The 22294-nt window shown below is 35.3% G+C and overlaps 6 protein-coding genes across 7 annotated transcripts; 2 read left to right on the forward strand and 4 right to left on the reverse strand.

The window, feature by feature from the left end:
• Positions 1-1208: 1208 nt before the first annotated feature.
• On the reverse strand, positions 1209-4637 carry Burs (Cuticle-tanning hormone bursicon). Its single transcript, XM_018538745.1, has 4 exons — positions 4601-4637; positions 4327-4493; positions 2333-2458; positions 1209-1359 (listed from the first exon to the last, which is right to left on the reverse strand). Exons 1-4 carry the CDS (start codon positions 4635-4637, stop codon positions 1213-1215), a joined length of 477 nt encoding a protein of 158 aa, XP_018394247.1. The 3' UTR covers positions 1209-1212.
• On the forward strand, positions 4419-17461 carry LOC108773035 (zinc finger CCCH domain-containing protein 10). Of its 2 annotated transcripts, XM_018538741.1 has the most exons (4): positions 4419-4502; positions 15561-16226; positions 16319-16613; positions 16707-17461. In XM_018538741.1, exons 2-4 carry the CDS (start codon positions 15652-15654, stop codon positions 17178-17180), a joined length of 1344 nt encoding a protein of 447 aa, XP_018394243.1. In that variant the 5' UTR covers positions 4419-4502; positions 15561-15651; the 3' UTR covers positions 17181-17461. The 2 variants fall into 2 exon arrangements, with proteins under 2 accessions (XP_018394243.1, XP_018394244.1); XM_018538742.1 differs by lacking the exon at positions 4419-4502 and having other exon boundaries at positions 15409-16226.
• On the reverse strand, positions 6436-7440 carry Pburs (bursicon subunit partner of burs). Its single transcript, XM_018538746.1, has 2 exons — positions 6779-7440; positions 6436-6682 (listed from the first exon to the last, which is right to left on the reverse strand). Exons 1-2 carry the CDS (start codon positions 7025-7027, stop codon positions 6512-6514), a joined length of 420 nt encoding a protein of 139 aa, XP_018394248.1. The 5' UTR covers positions 7028-7440; the 3' UTR covers positions 6436-6511.
• Positions 7553-9129, reverse strand: LOC108773036 (G patch domain-containing protein 11). The gene is made up of 3 exons (XM_018538744.1): positions 8958-9129; positions 8619-8877; positions 7553-8088 (listed from the first exon to the last, which is right to left on the reverse strand). Exons 2-3 carry the CDS (start codon positions 8830-8832, stop codon positions 7553-7555), a joined length of 750 nt encoding a protein of 249 aa, XP_018394246.1. The 5' UTR covers positions 8833-8877; positions 8958-9129.
• On the forward strand, positions 11079-14171 carry Slmap (Sarcolemma associated protein). The gene has a single exon (XM_018538740.1). The coding sequence runs from the start codon at positions 11162-11164 to the stop codon at positions 13595-13597; it is 2436 nt and encodes an 811-aa protein (XP_018394242.1). The 5' UTR covers positions 11079-11161; the 3' UTR covers positions 13598-14171.
• A 1819-nt stretch (positions 17462-19280) lies between the features above and the next one.
• On the reverse strand, positions 19281-22131 carry Dpck (Dephospho-CoA kinase). Its single transcript, XM_018538695.1, has 3 exons — positions 21939-22131; positions 21242-21533; positions 19281-19710 (listed from the first exon to the last, which is right to left on the reverse strand). The coding sequence occupies exons 1-3, from the start codon at positions 22048-22050 to the stop codon at positions 19407-19409; spliced, it is 708 nt and encodes a 235-aa protein (XP_018394197.1). The 5' UTR covers positions 22051-22131; the 3' UTR covers positions 19281-19406.
• Positions 22132-22294: the final 163 nt, after the last annotated feature.

Raw genomic sequence — 22294 nt, forward strand, 5'->3', positions numbered from 1 at the left:
TTTTGCAAAAGTATACAGAAGTCTTCGCTATTGGTCTCTTAAAAGAAATCGTCACATCTGTCAGAACCTTCGATCTACCATTTTCGAAACACGAAACACGGACGAATCGATTACAGACTAGAAATTACATGGAACATACCTATATATTGTATGTAAATATATATATTATTATTTAAGTATATTAACAGTCTGCAATGTTTCATAATTTCTTCTCAGTTCGAAACATACGAGTTACAGGACTCATCATCTGTAACGTTTCTATACATTCTATCCCTTCCCAAACCTTCTTAGCATAGTTTTTTTTTTCTTTTTGCGACAATTCTTTTCGAAGATTATTATTACAGACGTACTTTCTGTAGACAAACTCAGCTGAACAAAACAAAATGAAAAATAAAGGACTCTATTTAAAATAATAATCTAACAAAGAAAGGACAATAAGAGTCAGATAGTAAATAAAATAAAATAAAGCGGTTAAAACATTTAAATAACTTTAACTGTGTATATACATAGAAATAATTGAAATACAATAAATAAATTAGAAGTATACTTAGCCGCTTATGATATAAAAATGATAAAAACGCAAATTTGTAAAAAACGCAACTAGTTTCGACTCCAAGGATTGAGTTATCTTCAGACGTCCAAAAAAAGAGAAAATTCATTGAATCTCTCCTTCCATACATACAGTCAAATCATAAAAAGATCACCAACTCCTCGATTTTCTTTATTATTGAATAACAGTCTATGTATATACACAGTTAAAGTTATTTAAACGTTTTAACCGCTTTATTTTATTTTATTTACTATTTGACTCTTATTGTCCTTTTTTTGTTAGATTATCAGTTGAACAATTCAGTTTATTAAACACAGCTTTGCACGAAAACCGTCGTAGGCAACTAAATTACTAACCACATGTAATTAAAATTTAAATGACAATAACGAAATTTTAATTTACATTTTTAAAAATAGGATAAGAGGGTTACGTGCACATATATAAGTATATTGCACGCGTTTAAATCTGTATTGCACACATTTCGTATTTATTTATATTCATTCATATACAGTCATTGGATCGAGAGAGATAGACACATTTATTAGATACTCTTTATTAGTTTTCATAATACATGGCTTGCGCGGAATTAAACAGATTGGCGTTTTATAGTACGCGCTGTTTTTCAAGATTTCATCCTCGCGGACGACACTCGTGCTCGTCTATTATAAAACGGAGGATCGTCTGAAATGCGCGGATGTTGTGAAAGGACCCTCGTCGGAGAATCCCGCGATCTCTTGAGGTATTATCGCGTACTCTTCCACGCTGGTGCACGGTCTGCACATGCAATCCAGCGGTGCTTTGGTGACCATCTAGTGGACAGGCAGAGGTAAAATATACGCAGGAATTAATGCAAGATTTAATATTATTTTAATGAACATCTTATAAATAGTCGCATAAATCTAAAAGAAAAAAATATCCACCATCTCAACTTGGTTTCTCGAATCTTAATTTGCGGAATAATTCCGGAACTATAAGATAGCATTTTTCACTTTTCGGAATGCATCATTAAATAAAAGAGTTAATAGGTCCATCTTTTATTTCATCAAAAGTTTTTAAACAGTTATTAATAAGTGATGCGCCACACCTATATAAGCCTAAAGTCTTATTTATAACCATTTATTATTTATATCTGAATATTATTTATATATTCAGATATAAAAATATCGAGACTACAGGAATATTTAACTTTATAATTTAATTTATGAATGTAAATTAAATAATAACATATTGACATTAAATTAATATAATTATTAATAAAATTAGTGTATTAACAAAAATTATATAATTATTAATTATTATTCAATGTCTCTCTGCCCTTTCCATGAAAACAGAATAGAATAGATAGAATAATCGCGAAATGGATTTTCCAAAATTCCCTAAGATCCTAACAATGATATAAATTCTGATTTTTCCTTGTTATTCTAGAGAATTTCGAATTAATTATTTCCATTACTTATCTTTCCGCAAAAAGAACAGCCAATCGAAAATCTGAACGATAATGAAAACGACGATATTATTCAGAAATTTCCTATAGGAACTGCGAGAAAGGATAGGAAACCTCGGTCGGCTGAGCACGAAAACAATATGGCCGCGCGAAACTCGTGGTGTCAAACGGCTTTTGCTGCAAATCCCGTTGGCGTGTGATCGGTGAGAGAGCGAGGGAACGGCACGCGACCACGTCCACGTTCACGCGATCCTGTTTACGACCACCCGGCTGACGTTCGCGCCACCGCCGGCGGAACCGCGTCTGAGGGTGGCCGCGCTATCCGAAGGTGTTCTCACCTTCCTGAATTTCTTCTCCCCTGGTTTCGCCCGTGGACAGAACAGGGAGACACTAGCCTCTCTTTCGCCGCTTTCCTGACAGCACATGCAGCTCCTCTCCATTTGCCACATTTTCGATCCGGACACCTGCGTGTGTGTGTCAGTAAGCCGCACGTTTACCGTACGTGTTTTCTTCTCTCTCTCTCTCTCTCTCTTTTGTGTTAGATAGAGTGAGAGAGATAAAAAGGAGATAATGGACTCTGTCAAACGCCAGTCATAATAATCGCAAGTGTTTTGCAGTATCAGATTAGTCCACGACTCACGTTTATATTTCCAAGGTGTTATTGTTTTATATACACTTGGTACAGAGAACGTACGAGACTCCTGCTTGTAGTGTTAAAATTTAGAGAATGTGGCTTTGTGTGACTTTGGAAACATTTGTGCAGGATATTATGTCTCGGCGTATGTCGTGAGTATTGAATGCGACACTACGTTTATTATTTCTAAACGATTTTCCAGCGTCCATGGATCTTTTGCTCATGCATCTTATCATTACCATTATTCATAGAACTAGGTATTAGTTACAATAAACTAGGTGTTTCTTATTGTTTGATAACAAGTCTATACCAAGTATTACTCTGTTACTCATAGATGTTGATTAATTTTAATCTCAGTTCAACTTATTTTTCATTTTTTTCTAATTCTTATGCTGATTCTACAATGAGTCGGTAGTTAGTAGTCCTAAGTCTTATTGGTAAAGTTGACCAATAGCCAACTTGTATGACTAACACTGATTGGCAAACTTCACTGATTTAGATTAAGACTTCCAATTACAGACTCATTATAGAATCAGCTTTAGAACTAGAAAGAGACAAATTGAATTGAGATTAAAATCATTCCACATTGGTAGAAGACAAGGTTTGCATATATACTGACTAAAAGTCTATAATGTATGTAATATGAATTGTAGATTTTTAATACTGATAGTGTATGGACTGGAGCAAAGATCTTTGTGTAATGCATAATGCATAAGAAAATTAACTAGTCAGTTCTTAGAGAAGAAAGATGAACTCTCTCACTCTATCTACTTAATTTAATTCTTTTACGCTTTATGCATTGTGCATTATGCAAAGATCGATGCTCCAGTTTTATCTCCAAACACAGTCTAATGCCCAATTTATTCATCTCTAGATAACTTTATCCAGGAAATATCTCTCAGAATACAATGGAGATATCTTTTGGATAAAATTATTCGCAATTTATTTGGAAGTAAAGAAATTGGACATAAATGAAAGACACCCGGCGAGCTTTATACTGGAGGATGTCTTTTCTATATTAAAAGACACTAAAAAAAACTGATCCAACTCAGAAAAGGAAACAAATATTTATCTTTCTTCCATTTATAGTAGATAGTAGTCAATCAGTGACAAAGAAAACAGTTCAATCTTTGCATCAGAGTGTCTAAGAATTGGAACGCCTCCACTTTCAATGGCTTACTCCAGTACATTATAGAGCTTACTGATATTTTGTGTGTACTTTGTGTGATTATCACTAAAGTTTGGGCCGAGATTCATAATGTGTTCTTATTTTAAGATTGTCTTAGATAATATATTAAGATGCTAATACAATTCTGTGATTGGCTTATGATATCTCTAACTATACACATAAATGAAAAACGCCATATTTGATTAAATCAGTTTTTCATTGCTATATTTCTTGTGAATTTATACAATTTCTAATTCAAATTAACTGTACACCGATTATTTCTCGGTTTTGAAACATAGTCCTAAACTGAAGCTGGAGCAATAGCTTAAATTAAATTGACAAGCAACTTAAAGTTATTGATGCTAGTAAGCATCTTCAAAAGTTTGTAAATAATTTTTTGCGAAAAATATTGTCTCTAATTATATTATACATAAGTCAGTATTCATAGCATCTTAAGACATTACTTAAAATGTTGATAAGTCTTAAAGTAAGAACTATTAACTATGAATACTAATCTTAATGTTTCTTACCTGTAGGTAACTACTGCACCGTCCTCTACACGCATAACTAGGAATCGGCTTTGGAACACAGCCTGGATACTGAAGGAAGTGTATCACACGCGTCGCCTGGCACTCGTCGACTCCAACAATTGCTTCTGTAGCTCCGTATAACAAGCATATCAACAATCCATCGATCACTGTGTATGGTAAATACAAAAATACTTTATTATTATAACTTGCAATTTATAAGAAATGCAACTGAAGAAATACTTTCATTTTGCAAATTTATTGTTAGCTTATTTACCAAAGTAACGAAAGAGCTTGCCTCTCGAGCGGTACATCGCCTTCTCTTCCTGGCACTTTACTGTACTTGTAGGTCTTATGTCGCAAGCTTTTATACACCATAGGTGGCCGTATTTTTCCCTTTTTTTCTGCTATATTTTAGCAGTGTTATATATTAGAAAATCTATATATACAAATGTATAAAGAATGTTCATGAGAAAATGCTTCCTACATATTCGTTAAATTTATATATACAGTACTTGAACGGATCTTGTTATAATAAAGTTTTATTCATTAATTCCATTAAAAATTTATATATATATATATATATATATATAATATTCTTAATGTCTTTATATCTCTAAAAAATGTAACATATATGAATTTGTGGTCAAAATAATTTTATTCACTTATGATTAAATATTTGCACAATTTTATGTGCATAATTTATGGAAAAATTAAACTTTTATTAGCAAAAATAAAAATTTTATGAATAACGTAGGAAGTTAAAAATTATTGCATAAAATATTTCCACATACAATACTTAGTTTGCAAAACAATAATGAAATCAGTATTTTAATTCTTAAGTGTATTTTTACTCAACTTTATTTACGCAACAATATTTTGATTTAGGACTAAGTTTTTTGAAGATGTTTAAAATTTTGAAAATTAAAAATTTTGTGGGATTAAAATAAAGCATTTACAATATCTTATTGCTTTAAGCAATAATATATAATGACAACTATAAATATACTGAAAATATTCACAATAACACTTACACATGTGTATAATTTAATAAAAATGTCTAAATATGACAGACTTTGAAACAGTTAAGCCGATTAATTTGTTTTATTTTTTATTATTATTGAAAATCTCATTAATTTAGACTTTTAATCTTATTATGGTTAATTGAGTTGTCTTATGTCACTTTCTCTTGCTGGAGCTAAGTTTTTCGAGTATTTATTATATTACCGAAAACAGAGTTTTAAAAAATTGAACCGCTTCTAAGAAATCTCGCAGATGAACAATTGGACAGACAAACAAACAGATAAATAGATAGCTAGATCTACATTGCGAAGTTATTTTATGAAGTAATTTTTTTTTGCTTCGCTGCACTACCTGATAAAGCTTTTTCTTATATTATGTTAATTACATAGTAAATATTTTAAGTGCATTTAGTAAATATTTTAAAGTGATATATCCCGTATCGAAAACTAAAATAATTTTTTTCTTCCCCAATTTTCTAAATTTTTTTAAACGTTAAGTATAATAAGAATCAAAAACTGAAAAAGTTTAATTGCTCAAAAATTCCAAATTTATACTATTTATGGTGTCATTACCGTTTTTATTAAGGAAAAATTGTTATTTTTGGGTTCAATATTCATATATATACCCGTATTCAGAACACGATTTTATTAATAGATACGCGCTTTTATTTCTGAAATCCTAATATTATATAGAACGTGAACTAAATGCGCTCTTAATATCGTTACAAATGCATTTTAAATACGGACTTGTATGTAACAAACATTTTATATAGATACATATAACAGGTAAGTAAAGAATTATGAAACACATAATATGAAATTTTTATTTAAATGATTTATATTTATCTTAAAGTATGCAACGATATACATGATTAAATTATATACATGTATGTGTATAAGTGTATTTAAAGGAAATTAACTTTCGAGGAATCCTGCATTTATCGTCACATGTAAAAATGTGCATATACATATATTTAGAACAGCTGCTATGTATAATTGGGGTTACAAGTAGATTTGTATCATATAAATGCATCGGAAATATTTATTTTTATCGTTTAATATATTACAATATAATCATTTCTTTTCCGTTGATATAACTGTCACATATAATCGTTGCAATTTCATTGCTGAGAAATTAATAATTTATATTTCGAGTCGTTGCTGTCTTATCTCGCGAAGTCGCCGCACTTTATACATTTACATTCAGCGGGTTCCCGTATCTTGATCATCATTGCGTCGTCCTCCGTGCCTATCAATTTGATTCCATCCGCGTCGTAGCAATGATTTAAGATGACGGATCTTTCCTTCAGATAACTCTCACGGCAACAGTAGCACTCCTGCATGTGTTATAAAAAAAAAATAGATAATTAAAGGCAATATTTCTTATACGTCTTCTTTTGTGCGAGATGTCATATGATATCGCATCGACTTACCTTTGAGAAGCCCGTAGTAGTTACGACGCTTGGCTGTACTTGCGAGTTACAGAATCCTTCGCATTTCGTGACCGATACATCACCGCTGCATGTTCTTTTCAGACGTGCTAAGTCGTCATATTCGTCTTTAGTAATACGTATTTCTGATTGTAGAGTCTCGCAACTTTCGTCATCTACCTCGGTTATTTCAGCATCACTGATTGTAACGTAAACCACGAGAACTAGCAGAGACTTTGGGGCTACCAACATTATATTGTTTTTATTGATATTTAACAAACAATCACCATAGAAGTTTCCAGATAAAATGAAAGGAGAGAGAATCAAACGGACCCTTTTATAGATAATGTTTACCCTTCTTCCTCGTAGCCTGTAAAAGCTAAAGGTGGTAAGGATCCCCTGCTGTTTTAATAGCGTAATTCAGTCGGTGAGGAGGTAACGACTTTCCTGCTTTTAGTAGTTGCTCAGTGCTCGATTTTTTTTCACCCGGAACATTGCTTTCTCGATGTTTTGCATTATATCAGCTAATGGGTTTTTTATGTCTCGTGTACCACATAATGGAATTGACCACGTGTTTAAGTAATGTGATTTTGCCGAAGGTTTTTTCGTTTGTGAGTTTATCATGTTTTGAGGTATACGCTCGACAAGATTGGAGAATATTTTTAGTGATGTCTAAAATTTATTGATATCATTTTCCTATTATAATATAGGTAATATAAATATATAATATAATTAGAGTTATATAATATAAATATAATATTATTAGTCTTAATGTACTCAATGATCGTTTCTTGTACTTCCCGAACAATTATCTCTTAAATCGTCTTCGTCGTTGAATTTCGTCCCGCACCAGATACAGTAAAAATATTTTTTTCTTAAATATTTAGTAAGAATCTCAAGTTTTTCTAAATTGCTGAGAACTTCAACCTCTTTATCCTCGTCATCCTCGATATCATCATCAGTGTCATCATCTTCTTTCTCTTCTTTATTCTCTATCCAAAACCACGTATTTTCAGGTTTTTCGACATTTTCTTTAGCGTCTAATTCTTGACACACCTTTTGACTTTTGTACAAATCGGTCTTCTGCAACTGTTCTGCCTTTTCTTGAGCTATCCTGTTACGGAAATCTGTAGTATTCATATTATCTAATTTTGCATTTGTATTCCTCGTCTTGTACGAATCCTTCTTTAGCATTTTGCCTAGACCATGTCTGTCTTCCTTCACTTCCACAGAAATTGGTTCAGTCATTCCTGATTGAGTCTTGCCTATTCCTTGACCAGGTTTGTATCCCATTTTCATCAGCATTTCAAAACCTAAAGATGAAGTAAATAATTATTTCATACCATTCACACAGAGTCTCTCATAAAATCTGTAATTTTATCACAAGGCAATTTTGTCAAAATTCTATGAAAGAGAAAAATACTTTTTTTCTGTATATTCCTTGTATTGTATGTATTACCTCACTTAACATGCACTTGTTTCAATGTTTATTTAATTAGTTCACTATAATTAAGATTATAAAGTAAGATATTATGCTCTCATATTTAGTCTCACTCTATATTCTCAATTAAAGTGAAAGTGTATATATATATTTTTTTCATAGAATTTTGATAAAATTGCTTGTCAAACTTACAATTACTACTACCAAAATCAGATTAGCATTTTTTTGCATATCTGTTCGATTCTATATTACACAACTTGGTGAAAATTATAAAAGTAAACAAACTTACTAGAATATTTATAAAATCATTGGCCAACTTTTAATGAATCAGCTTACTTTTATCATTTTTACCAAGTTATGTACACAATCAATTGTTACATATAATGTGTACAAAGTATAGACCTTTATTTGTACTGGTAATAGCAGATGACAAGCCTTCCTCCCTTTTTTCTGCTTCGACTACTCGTATCGGCTTATTTCTAGACTGAATTTCAGCCTTCTTCTTCATTAATGCAAATTCTCTTTTATCAGAATGATTGTATATAAGACTTGATGAGACATTTTGTTCAGTATTTTGTAGAAATTTATCAGACATATAATCTTCATCGTCCGACATCGTTTGGAGCAAAATTGATTGTTTATAGAAGAGTATTAGGTGAAACTGGAAACAGAATAATAAATTTTGTCACAAGATGTATGCAGTAATGACAATTATTACCTTGATCACAATAAATGTAACACCTCAGAAATTCTCCCGTGATGATGTCGACGATACAAGCTTCGAATATTCAAATATTTATATTCTCTTCTAAAAATACTCTTTTTTTTTCTACGAGACGCAACGTTCGACGCACCTCCGTGTTCGACGCGCTCTTTTTTTAGGTTATGCTTGAACTTGAGAGGTTATTCTCTATGTTGGAAAAGTCGATTCCTGTAAATTTTCAGGACGATTTCTTTTCGACGAAAAACCTGAAATCAAATTGAAATAAATTATACGATTAAAGGTCGTTCTATTTGTTACGTATATAACTTTCTTTTATAATAATTAACGTGTAATGCATTTTTTTTTATTTCCGAGAATGACTTCTTTTTTGCTTATATTCGGGTTATATTAGTTTTGTCTTTTGGGAGCTGCTCGGAATCGCTCCGAACGAACCCAGCGTACTTGGATGTAATCCATTTAATACTGTAAACACCTCGAAACATTCTTTGATTGATCAATTCATAAAATTCTTTCTTTCGATCAACGAAGCATTTGCAGCATTATAAATGGATCACATCCAAGTACGCTGGGTTCGTTCGGAGCGACTCCGAGCAGCTCCCGAGAGACAAAACGAACAATACTATTATATCTGCATCGATGTCATTTTATCATATAACAAAAAAATATAATTTACAATAATTTGTTCTTTATGTACAAGTTATTGTCACAAGTTCGCAGCGACGTTTTTTCACACGTCATAGCGAATATTATACACTCACATACGTAAGCATATGAAAGATATTACGTAGCTCGTAATTACGATGCAAAAAGAGGGGATCTATGTATCTTGAAAGTAAAAATGAAAGTGAATCAATTCATTATGTGTTGACCAATGAAATGATAAATAATAATGAATTTTTGCTCACTTTTGTAATTTTCACCTTGTTCCATATTTTAAGATAATCGACCCCCAAGTAACATTGCATATATTAGATCTGTTCGCGTTGCTTGCACTTTTTGCATTCTATTCCATTCGTCACTTTATATTCTCTCAATGCTCGAATATATTTATCTCACTCTAAATGTGAAAATTACAGGTTTCGAGAAAATATAATTTTAAGACAAGTTTCCGATTAGTAGCGCCTCTATATAAAATTCAAGGCTAATTTCCATTAGTCACAAACGTTGTCATCACTTTGAACGACTGCGCTAATTAGAGATCCTTTTATTCTTTTCTCCGGATCTTTGCGATAAAGGCGCATTGAAAGCGCGTGTGGCTGGCGCCAGATAGGTAAGGTAGGCATTCCGTACCGCGCTCGCCCTTCCCCTCTCACGTGGCGAGCGTGTGGGGGAACGGTGGAACGCGGAACTGGAACGGGAGCTGTCTGCGGACACGGGGAACGGCGAACCATTGTATTTTCACGGAATCCGTACGTCTCGTCCGTGCGCAAATATTTTTCGTTCGTACGCAGGAGTCCGCGGTAGTGCCGTCGCCGATTCGTCCCGGTCGTCACGCCCGCGGCAACGTCGCCGACGCCGCGTGTCCCGGCCGCGATCGACGGGTCAGGCTGGCGTGAACGGAGAGCCGCTACACGGGACGGGTGAGAGCGCAACCCACGTTCACGCCTGCGAGAGGAGGACGTTGTCGCGCGACGAAGGAACGCGTGTGTCGACCCTATTATCATCCCGGAGGGCCGACCACGTCGTCGACTCGTCGGTTGACGTTCGCCAGACGGCTCTGTTTCTGGAAAGCGGAGTGCCCCGCGCTCTCGAGGTATTCGTTGACCGAGGGAGGAAGAGGAGAGGGAGAGGGAGAGAAGATAGGAGGAGAGAGGGGGAGTGAGAATTTCTCGACGAAAATAAGGGAGGTGACACACGGCTGCGAGAGAGTGACGGGCGGTCAAGTGGTATTTCATTGAGGAGGAAAACATGCCAGATACGATGTCGTCATGCCTCGTTGTGTCGGGCAATAGTTCCCAAGAGGTCACGTCGAGATCCTCGTGACCGAGCTTGAGCAACGTGCTTCGCGTATTCGACGCGTGTTCGACGTGAGGCGAAGTGAAGCGAAGATCTCGCCACATTATTATCTAGCAGTCACCCACAGGCTCGGTTACAGTGTGTATCTCGAGGCTGATACAATTTCTCGGTATTCCCTCCGACGGGGGGTATTGCAACGGTTCGGTTTACAATTCGTGAAAGGACTCTTCCTCGAATTCGCTCGACTCTACCATCCATCTCGGATATGGTTGTAGTTAGCAGCGGTGGTTGGGTACAAAATGCCAGTTTGCCCGCTGGGCAGAACAACTCTAACGTGAGTCAGAACAACACGCAGAACAACAACAACAACAATAACAACAATAACAACAACAAGATGACTGCGAAGGGCGTGCTGATCTGCCGCGACAATTCCCATCCCTTCCAGGAGCGCAAGTTGACATTGGAGCAACCGATGAAGATCGGCCGTTCCGTGGCCAGGGCAAGAGCTGCGACGAATAACGCGATTTTCGACTGCAAAGTGTTGTCCAGGAATCACGCCCTACTTTGGTACTCCTCCGGTAAGTTTTACCTGCAGGACACGTGCAGCAGCAACGGCACGTTTGTGAATAATCAGAGACTCAGCGCTTCCGGGTTGGAGTCGACACCCAAGGAAGTATGCTCCGGGGACATAGTGCAATTTGGCGTGGACGTGGTGGAGAATACAAAGAAGGTCACCCACGGGTGTATAGTCGCGACCTTGAAGCTGTATCTGCCAGACGGAAAGGAAGCTAAAGCTAGTCTCAGCACCTCCGTCACTTCACCCGCTGGGAACGTGTCCCTGGAGGATCTTTACAAGCTTAACCAGATAATGCAGGAGGCGTCGAGACGGGAGAAAGCCTTGTATTCGAAACTGGGCTACTTGCAGCAGCTGGTGGAAAATACTCGGAAAGCTGCCAATCAATCGTGGAAGGCGTTGATCACAGAGGACCGTTTATTGTCGTGGGTGATGACCGTGGAGAATCAATTGACAGTGTATTCCAAGAATTATACCGAGGACAATATCAGAAGCGAGCTTGCAAAGCTTCAGGATGAAAAGGGGCAGTATCAGAATGCCGCTAAGGAGGCGTTACAGAAGGTCTTGCAGGAGAAACTGGAGGTCACTCAGAGATTGGTACAGTTGGAAGGACGTTTGAACGAAACGGAGGAGGAATGTCAAAGTTTGCATAACGTAGCCAAGTATTCTCAAACGGAGCTTCAGGAGCTAAGCGCGAAATACGCGGAGGCGCAGAAGAAGCTCCAGGAGACCACCAACAAGCTCATGGAGAGCGAAGACAAGGTGAAGGACATGCTGCTCAGTGCGGAGCAAGAGAAACGAGATCTCGCGAAACGGCTCGAGGATCAGTCGAAAATCGAGAAGAATTTGCGGGCGAGGTTGCAAGATTCGCGAATAGATTCCGTCAACATCTATAAGCAAATCACCGCTTTAAGAAATTACGCACAGACTCTGCAAGATATGAACCTGAAGCTGGAAGTCGGCGAGAATTTTGACTCGAAAGGCGAGGATCCCATAGAAGCTATAAACGCTATTCTTAACAAATTAAATTCCATTCTTGTCGATAATATGGATATGGACAGTGAGCTTTATTTTTACTTCAAGAGCGAACAGGATAATCAGTTTAATTCGTCAGATGTCGATCCGAAGCTGATGTCCGATTTATCTTTTACCAAAAACCAGATGGACGATCTGCAGACAGCCGACGATAGTCTCACGGAATATATTCTACCACCGCCGTCGTTATCCAGGCGGACTTTAGTCAATGGAAATGTAGGCAATTTAGACAAGTGCGATACTAACGGAGATTCTGACACAAACTCGGAAGCTACCGATGACGCGGGTAGTATTACAAATGATGATACTAGTGAGAAGAGCGTTATAGAGAATAAGAAGGAAGAGCTGGACACGGTGGGGCAAGAGTCTATGCAGACATTTGTGCCCTGCAAGATGGAGGTGCGATTTGCAAATATCGAATACTGTCAACAATCGGAAGTACATCACGAGTCAATAAAACAAATTGCCAAAGATGACAAAGTTGTGGAGATTTCGACGGGAGCAGATGTCTCCATAGGCACCGGGGATACGTTAGACAGTTCTATCGTCGACCCTATTACAAACAAGATCGACATAAAAGATCAGCAACAGGATAACAATGTTGCGTCGGAGTGCGAAGAGAGATCCACGGAAGGAGATTACGTAAAAACTTTAAAACCTATCACGAAGAACGACACTATACAACAAGCCTTCCATTCCAAAGACTACATCCTGCAGACGTTGATTGGCTCTCTGGATTCGTTAAGAGGCGAGGACAGCCTGGAGGCGCGACAGATAGTGCAACGAGAGCTGGAGGAATTGAAGGACTGGCTGATTCTCGGGGAGAAAGAGATCGTCATCGACAGGCTGAAGGAGCTATATTACCGCGCGAAGAACGAGGCGCAACGGATGCAGGAAGTCAACGAGGAACTGGTTATAGTGAAAGAAAAGTACAATGCGTTTGTCGAGGAGAAAGCGGAGCTTTCAAAGAAATACATGTCCCTGAAATCGCAGTGTGGTGATCTGCTCAGTACGACTTATACCGTGCCAATACACTACGTGGCACCTATCGTGATCATGCTGGTGTGGATGCTGTTGGAAAAAATATTCTAATCACGTCTCTCTCTCCCCTGCCATCTAACATTCTTTTCTGTACATATAACACGCGCTACGATAAATGTTTTAGTTTCTTCATTTCTCTTCATTCTTTTACAATATCGACTATAATTGACTGTAAATTATGTTAAGCTCTGTTAACCCGTTTTGTCGTTTGGAAACGACCATATCGAACACAATTTAATGTTTTTTATACAAACAATCGTTAAGAATTGTGTGTACATATATATATATATATATATTTGTTTAATTTCCCGAATCGAATCTCGGGGTTAGATAAGAAGTTTCTCGTTATAAAGTGCGATGTTAAGCATAGAATGTGTCGCGTTAATACGCCTTACAAAAAGGAGGAGCAAGATCAAAGACGAGGAAGAAATTGTTTATTGAATGTATATGTATGTATATCTTGAACACGCAAGCTCGACTTACGCTCTCTGGGGAGTAAAAGTAGTTGGAGAAAATGTAGGCACACGATACCACGTAAAATGTTCAACATGCTGCCAAGCTGCTGAGTATCATATCTCATAATATGGCTCAATTTTATATTTATAATATATCACGTATTTTTTTTCTGTTGCATGTTTATTTGTTTAGAAATAATATGTTTTCTTTTCCATAGCATATTCTAAAGATTGAAATATGTATTCTTTACTAGAATTTTTACGAGGATACTTTTTTCACATCGCGTCTTCAAAAAAAAAAAAAACACAACATACATACACACACGCACACGTATTCTCGTTTTCGATTGTTCATATTTTTTTCATACATTTGTCTATAGGTAATTGTAGAAAGCGAATTTTCACGCAAAACGATACATAACTCATTGTACTCATCGCATTTGAATCAAGTAACACGCTTCTTCTTTAAGTTCTTGTTGAGGGCGACTCAAAAAATTGGGAACGACCTTTGGCGAGTGAAAGAGAGAGGAAGAGAGAAAGAGGGATAATTAATCGTCGCGTTTATGTATACATTAGTATGCGTATATTATATATGTTGCTGCGTTAATCTTGCGTCTTTTCTGATCATAAATCCATCATTGTCAAGTGAAAATTTGATCGCGTAATATCATATTATTAGTCTTGCGGCGAATCTTGGGCCCTCCAACTTTGTTGCACAATGATACTTTAATTTTCTTTCTTTCATACGTATACATATTTGGGTAGCATGACTAGACATACAAGTGCATATCTGTTTGAGCGACCTAAATAAACTAATAAGCAGATATACGTATGTATTTACTTCTCGAAAGCAAATTTCTCAGCACTCAGTACCGTTCTACCTTGGTATCAGTATCGATCCTACCTTGGAATGGCCTTGATATCGTCTAAATAACGTCTTAAAGCGAGAAGATCCAATATAATCGTAGTTTTCTATATATTAATTCTTTTGATACGAAACGTAATGGGAAATTGACAGTATTTTCTTAATTCGTTAGTTTAGTTTAGAGAGTGCCATGTCTACTATACCGCATTAGATAACGGATCATTGTGTGTCGTGGCGAACTAGGGTGTACGTGACATTTTCCAAAAAAGTAAACGCCGCAAACCGGTCGCTCGCTCGTTTAGGCGAGCTCACTTTCTTGGCAGATCAAGCGTATATATCAAATTATCAAAGTACATATGATAAATAAAAATGCTGTACATAATAATGTTGATATAATCTTACTACCGATGTAATAGTCATTATATAAAAAAAAAAGGGGAAATAAAAACTAACTTAATTAATTAAAGAAGATTGTGGTAAGTTTCTTGTACTCTCAACATTCATTCCATATCCATTTTTTAGCCTGTAGAAATTAAAAGGCAAAATATATGAGATTTTAAATGTAATTTTAAATGTAAATTTTAAATCAATGGCTTATCACAAGTACGTCGTATTTAGCGTGATACAAGTTTCCTTCCTGGAAGCTAATAATATCGTTATACACCTTTAATCCATCGTTTTTTTTTTTATTCAGGGACGCGCATATTAGCCACGCTTAGCCGGTTCGTCGATCGATCAAGGGTACAACGATAACCTCGCCGACGTGCGATCGCTATGTGCCACCGATGAAAAAACTGAAGGTAAAGTTGGAAAGCAGTGAAACGTTAGGGACATTAACGAGGCATCAACAGGCGGTCGGGATGGCGGGTGGATTGAACGCGAATGCGACCGATAACACCGATTCTGCTAATCGGATTTGTCGAGACTTTCTGAGAAATGTCTGTCACCGTGGGAAGCGTTGCAAATATCTTCATGAACGTTCCGAGGACGATCCCGTGGAGGAATATACTTTCTGCCATGACTTCCAGAATGGCAAGTGTAATTGGCCGGGCTGCAAATTCTTGCATTGTACGGAGAGCGAGGAGAAACGTTTCAGGGCAACCGGCGAATTGCCATCTCACGTCCTCAATCGATCCAAGATCTGCAACAACGACAAGTCGGATCCGTTTTGCAAGGATTTTCTGAAGGGCAATTGCCAAAGAGTGAATTGCAAGTTCAGGCATATGAAGAAGGAGGAACCACAGCATAATCTAATGTCGCCGTCGCTTCTTAACGCATCCAGGCCGCAACACAACTTCAACGGCACCAGCAACGGCGGTGGTGTCGGTGGCGATGGACGCAGATACGAAGAGGATAGAAAGTAAGCATAGCAATTGAGTCTATAGATTTTTTCCTTTTATGTAGAAATTTATAACATTGTGATGATTTTGTGTTTCTCTTTTATGAATGCAGCTTTCACTGGCAACTACAGGATCATCATAACAATTTAGTCGCTAACAATGGCGGTTACAACACATCGCATCCAGCTGATTACATCGGGCCGCCGGAACCGAAGAGGCGATTAGTATCGGGCGAAACGGTCGTACACTTCGAAGCTTCTCCAATCGTAGGTCAGCAGCATGCGACTCAACCAACGGTCACGCCAAATTATTATTATCCCGTAATACCGCGTAACGAAGCACGAGCCATTGTACTGGAGGATGAGAATGCACTGCTGAGAAAGAAGATAGAAGAATTAAAGAAACAGGTATGTTAGAGACAAAAAGAGAAAGATAAAAGAAATACGTCTGAAATATCGATTTCGCTTCTGATTTTGTGTATACGCTTTATCTTGCTTTAGGTCAGCGATTTGACGGCGACGAACGAGTTTCTATTGGATCAAAATGCCCAATTGAGGATGTCGGGCAAACGAACTGCGAACGTAACAGCCGTAACGGTTCCGGCAGTAACGATTACGAATACAGTTCCGCCGTCGCAAGCTCCGACACCCCAACAAATGGTGAACGCAGCCGTGGCGGCGGGTACCCTCCGAACAGTCACCGCCAGCGTCGCTACCGTTCCTGTGAGCATCGCAACCGTAGCACCCGTCTCTATCGCGGCAGTTTCTATGGCACCAGTTTCGATACCACCGCCGATCGTCACCATGGCTCAACAAACTATTTCGATGAGCGGCTCCGGGCCTCCTCAGGCAACTAATCAGCAACCACCGAACACTCAACAACCCGCCAGTTTACCCTTGTCGATATCTGGCGCGACCGCACCTCTCGTCTCTTATCCTATTATGACGCAAGAACTTAGGCCTGTTTTGCAATAAATGCGTCATGAGAATAGGAAAAATGTTATCTCTGATAGAGGATATCTACATATATACTACCTACTCGGCTACGTAGGCGAATCAAGGATTATAATGTGCATTCATCTTCCTCTATGTGAAATTGTACTTCTCTTACAAGTACACTTGAAAGTACACACAGAAAATAGAAACCTGTGGCTGTGGGATGATGCAGTGTATCACCGTAGTAAATAGATACAATTGTATCAATGATGGAATATTCATCATCGCTCTAAATCCTTTTTTATATTCTATTCATTTGTGCAAAGATTGGTGAATGGTAAAGAAAACAATTGTTTAATTTAAAGTTGTTCGATTATAATATCGTTTTTTCTTCATCTCTTCGTGTTTGAATATGTAAAATATAATTATTTTCCCTCTGTGAATAGCGTGATAAGAATATACGATAATATACAACTATGCAATAACAACTGTCGATAATATCGACAGCTATATACGTTCAAAGTGTGTATAATTGTAGAATAACAAGAATGACAATCTATAATTACGAGATATAATTACGTCATGACATTATGTTCCTTTATTATTTAACTCTTCTTTTATTTGCGTTATATATATATCATGTGTAGTATCAGATTAATCTCATCTCTATGTAAAGCTAAATTGGAAAATAGTAACAAATAGATAAGAGCACCGACGAAAAAATTGTAAAATAAGGGGATATAATTAAGGGATATCTCTTTTAGGTAATATGTTAACGTAAGTACAAAGAAGCTTAGAAGAAAAAATATAAATGTAGTATATTAAAAAAAAAGATCTAATACAGAGAAAGGTCCAGATTTGCAGAACCTTACTATTCCGTGCGGGATTACATTGTACATAATATATTCTATTATCCCTTTATTTACCGAGAGTAATTTTGTACTTCAATTTTTATTATAAGCAAATTGGTTATATATATATATATTCTCCTTAAATCATATTTTAATTAAGTACTTATGGAATTCTCTTTGCCAGTTTCTATGATTTACTTAAACAAGCAGCTTTTAGAATGATTAAGTAATTTTCAATTTATATTTATATCAATATAAATGTATAAATTATATATGATATTACAGGAAATTACAGTGTGTAAAACGTACGCTGTACACCAAATGGGTATCTGATTTAAATCATATTAATCATGACTCGATATTTGTATATATATACTTTGCGATAATTAGCGTAAGAAATTGAGCACTATGTACTCGCGTATTTTATATATGCATACAAATGTATAATCTTTTACGTATAAATTTATGTTAAAAAGCACTTTATTAAAAAAAAGAAGAAAAGACGAACATGGTTTTTATCCTCAAAAATACTTGCGAGCGCGTGGGACATTTATGTGACCAACAAACTTGTTGCAACAAACAAATTTCAGTTTTTTTATTATCGATTAAATAAAAACATTTTTAAAAGATATTATCTAAAACAACAGTAATATATATATATTATCCGTTTTTTATTTACATTTATCATTACATAACTGTTTGCATCTAGTTTGATAAATGCATTATTATTAATTACACAATTCATTTACAATCGCATTTTTAATATTGACGATAGAAAAATTGTACCTTGTAGCGCTAATTATCATCATAACAATTGTACTAGAGCTGTTTGATCGAGTGCTTACTAGGAATCTTTGTCTTGTCTCTTATTCTATTATATCAAGCAAGATAGCTCTGGTTTATATACTCTATAATATGGCTTTTCTATTACATAAAATATATGTACATAATATATCATGCGTCCCTTTCACGTATACATATAGATAAATTCTTTACATATCCCTTTACCCCATTAACTCTGTTTCAATTAAGTTTTTTTGATAATAAAGCAATTATTTGTAACAAAATACAGTTGCAACATATATATGCATAGAAATCTTCTACAGAATAAAAAAATATTTATACAACGTAATAACTACATTCAATAGAGAAAGCAGCTTATCCAATTGTAATTAAATTCTTTAACATGACTGGTTTAACAACATCGTGTAACAAATATATAGCAACATAAATGTATATATTAAAGTAGACGACTTAATTTTCAACTTAATAATTAACTGTCTGTTTTATGAAAACTTTAATTTTGCGAATGCTGCTGTATAAAAGTTAACAAAAATCACACTCGCTTTTATCACGTGACTACGATTTATAGAGAACATTAATTTTTTTAACTAAATAATTTTAATGAACAATTTCATGTTGCAGTGGATAGAGATTTCGAACTTCTATTCTTTAACCAATACGCGCCAGCTAATAGTACAGTACAACAAAGCCCGACTAAAAGACGCAATTTCCAATGATGCTTGGAGGATCGTAATACATTAATCACTTTCACGGTCTGTTCCCTCGTATCCCTTGCACTGCCCGAATTTTCAATTACAAAACTTGCCATGTCTGCTTTTTTTTCCAGGGACATTTGTGCAGCTATTCTTAATTTCGCTTTAGCTTCTGTAAATCCAGTGCGTTCCATTAATCGTTGTAGCTGAAGATCTTCTTCACTGAAAGCGATAAAAGTCACAGAGGATTATAATTTTTAAATACTTCAAAAAATCACAAAATTTCTGACAAAAGATATTTTCTCATCTTAGAATATAAGATATCAGATTATTTTAGCTAAAGCATTGATAATGTATGCTTTCGAAAACTGTTAAATTTGGTTACTTTAAAAAAAAAAAATAAAATCGGAACACAAATTAGCTAGGTCGTATTTGATGTTGATTGGAATAAAAAGTCAAAACGCTTAGGATAATGTATAACTTTAATTGTGTAGCAAAGAGAAAATCTGAAATAATAAAAAACTAAATAGCTATAAATGTAAATATGCTATTATTTTTTTGAGTCAGAAACACTCTTTAAAAAAAATCAACGTTACTGATATCAGAAGAAAAGAAAGATTGGGGATGGAACATAAATTTTTGCATAAAGCATAAGAAAATCAAGCTATCATCAGAATCTTTTATTTGATAAAAAGTTATCAAATATATGTTATGTACTTCTACCCTGAATCAGGATTTTTTTTCACTTTGAAGTTAACCGCTTTTCTGTATTCATTTCAAATAATTAAGGGAGAACACCACGGTGACAGGTTCAAAAAATCGATTTTTTTTTTGCATTTTTGTAATGCTTGGAGTCTTAAAAATATGTCCCTATAATATTATGTTGAAATTCCTAACGGAACAATAGTAAATATGTGATAGAGTAGGTCAGATGCCGCTAGGACATTCAGCAGTCCTCTTGATCTGTTTGTAAGCAGTTTTACCGGTATTCTTTTGTTTCTTGTGTGCTTCAGACGTGAACACTTCACATGCACCCGGATTGGATGCACTTTGATTCGTTACGAAATTATATCGTTATATATAAACTAATCGGTTGTAAAATTTTAAACGTGATTTTCTTGAAACCACGTTTTCGTAACTGGGCGCTCACATATCTCGGCCAATTTTTATTCGAATGACTTGAATTTTGGACAGAATGTTTACAACAAAATTGTCTTCAGTTGTACGTACGAACTTTTCAATCGGATTATTAGTTTTTGAAAAACAATTAAAAATATTAATAACGATTTTTATCGCAAAATCGTGACTTTTTTTTAAAACAGCGCCATTTTGTCTAAAATTATTTTGTCAAAAATTCCGTACATACAACTGAAACTACACTCATATACTTTAAAATAATAAAAAAAAAAAATTTTTTTCAGAACTCCCGTTCAGACGCAGCACGAGCGCCCGTGCACCCATGTTTTTTCAGACAAGGTGCACATCAATGAGTACTGAAGCTACAAATATTAATATTATTCAATGAATTTTTTTTAATAATTTCGTAAATGTATGTACTTTGAATATATAAAAACAATAATTCATACAAGGTATCAATTTTCAAAAAAAAAATTCACAAAAAAAGCCTTTTTTTTCGGCCGTCACCGTGGTGTTCTCCCTTAAATCAGAGTGTTAAACAAATTTTCATCATATTCTTTAATAGCACACACACACACACACCTTGGTGATCGTACTAATTAAAATTCATACATACCATGTTACAACTATAATTTTGTGCAAGTAATTCAACATGTGTCCTGTCTCAAAAAGTAATGGTAGATCCATAACTATGAAAGGATGGCCTTGTAAAAAGTATTTGAAAGTCTGCCAGTATATCTCTTTGTATATATCGGGATGCGTTATAGCATTGAGTTTTTTTCTCTTTTCCACATCATTAAATATTAAATCTCCAAGTTTTGTTCTATCCAAATGTTCAGTATCCAAAAACACATCTGGACCAAATTCCTTTTGTATTTTATACCATGCTGGTTTTCCTGGTTCAACAACTAAAACATAAATACTATTTTCTAACTTTATATAAAGAATATTTGATGTTGTTGCAAATAATTTATTAGTAAACTTTGAATTCTTGGCAAATTTTATCTTACAGCTTATCAATATTTCAATTTTGCAAATCACTGCATACTTAAACTTATTAACATTTGTTTTCATTATGCAACTACAATTATAGTGTTAAAAGAATTTCATGAAAAAGAAAAACATGTAATATCGTTTAGAAAAAAACAAAAAATATTGTTACAATTTATATAATATTCTATTACAATACAATATAACAAAAATATATATATATGTCATTCAAAATATGAGACTATAATATAAATATATATATATATATATATATATGTCGGCGATGATAAGATGGACAGGGTAAAGTACAAAAACATTCTAACCTTTTCGGGCAATTACATCGGCATCTATAACAGGGATGCCATGCTCCCGAAAAATAGCAGCAACTGTGCTTTTTCCAGTGGCAATGCCACCAGTCAATCCAACTAAATACATTTAAAAAAATATAATTTTTACACGACGAAAACGAATGAATCAGCTACACTCTGTTAGTGATGTCAGCATTATTCGCATCGAATCAAGTTACCCACACTACTCTATTCTTGCATATATTGGAAACATTTAAATTATTGAAAAAAAATAAAAAGTATGAAATTATTTAAGTCTATACTTTAAAAGAGAAAAGTATCGAAAGAAAAAAGAATTTAATTCAAAGCTTTTCCCAGTTCTCACTCTGGAA

Source organism: Cyphomyrmex costatus, unplaced genomic scaffold (genome assembly GCF_001594065.2).
Source record: "Cyphomyrmex costatus isolate MS0001 unplaced genomic scaffold, Ccosl1.0 scaffold196, whole genome shotgun sequence".
Taxonomy (NCBI): Eukaryota; Metazoa; Arthropoda; class Insecta; order Hymenoptera; family Formicidae; genus Cyphomyrmex; species Cyphomyrmex costatus.

Excerpts from the sequence above, each read along its gene's own strand:
- Burs (XM_018538745.1), bottom strand. The coding sequence starts at position 4,637 with ATGTACCGCTCGAGAGGCAAGCTCTTTCGTTACTTTG. Across the intron at positions 4,494-4,600 it reads CAAGCTCTTTCGTTACTTTG|TGATCGATGGATTGTTGATA; the intron begins GTAAATAAGCTA and ends TACCATACACAG. Across the intron at positions 2,459-4,326 it reads GGTGCAGTAGTTACCTACAG|GTGTCCGGATCGAAAATGTG; the intron begins GTAAGAAACATT and ends ACACACACGCAG.
- LOC108773035 (XM_018538741.1), top strand. The coding sequence starts at position 15,652 with ATGAAAAAACTGAAGGTAAAGTTGGAAAGCAGTGAAACGTTAGGGACA. Across the intron at positions 16,227-16,318 it reads AGATACGAAGAGGATAGAAA|CTTTCACTGGCAACTACAGG; the intron begins GTAAGCATAGCA and ends TTATGAATGCAG. Across the intron at positions 16,614-16,706 it reads TAGAAGAATTAAAGAAACAG|GTCAGCGATTTGACGGCGAC; the intron begins GTATGTTAGAGA and ends ATCTTGCTTTAG.
- Pburs (XM_018538746.1), bottom strand. The coding sequence starts at position 7,027 with ATGTTGGTAGCCCCAAAGTCTCTGCTAGTTCTCGTGGTTTACGTTACA. Across the intron at positions 6,683-6,778 it reads CTACTACGGGCTTCTCAAAG|GAGTGCTACTGTTGCCGTGA; the intron begins GTAAGTCGATGC and ends TAACACATGCAG.
- Dpck (XM_018538695.1), bottom strand. The coding sequence starts at position 22,050 with ATGTATTTAGTTGGATTGACTGGTGGCATTGCCACTGGAAAAAGCACA. Across the intron at positions 21,534-21,938 it reads CGATGTAATTGCCCGAAAAG|TTGTTGAACCAGGAAAACCA; the intron begins GTTAGAATGTTT and ends TTTATGTTTTAG. Across the intron at positions 19,711-21,241 it reads AAAATTATAGTTGTAACATG|TGAAGAAGATCTTCAGCTAC; the intron begins GTATGTATGAAT and ends TATCGCTTTCAG.
- Slmap (XM_018538740.1), top strand. The coding sequence starts at position 11,162 with ATGGTTGTAGTTAGCAGCGGTGGTTGGGTACAAAATGCCAGTTTGCCC.
- LOC108773036 (XM_018538744.1), bottom strand. The coding sequence starts at position 8,832 with ATGTCGGACGATGAAGATTATATGTCTGATAAATTTCTACAAAATACT. Across the intron at positions 8,089-8,618 it reads TATTACCAGTACAAATAAAG|GTTTTGAAATGCTGATGAAA; the intron begins GTCTATACTTTG and ends CTTCATCTTTAG.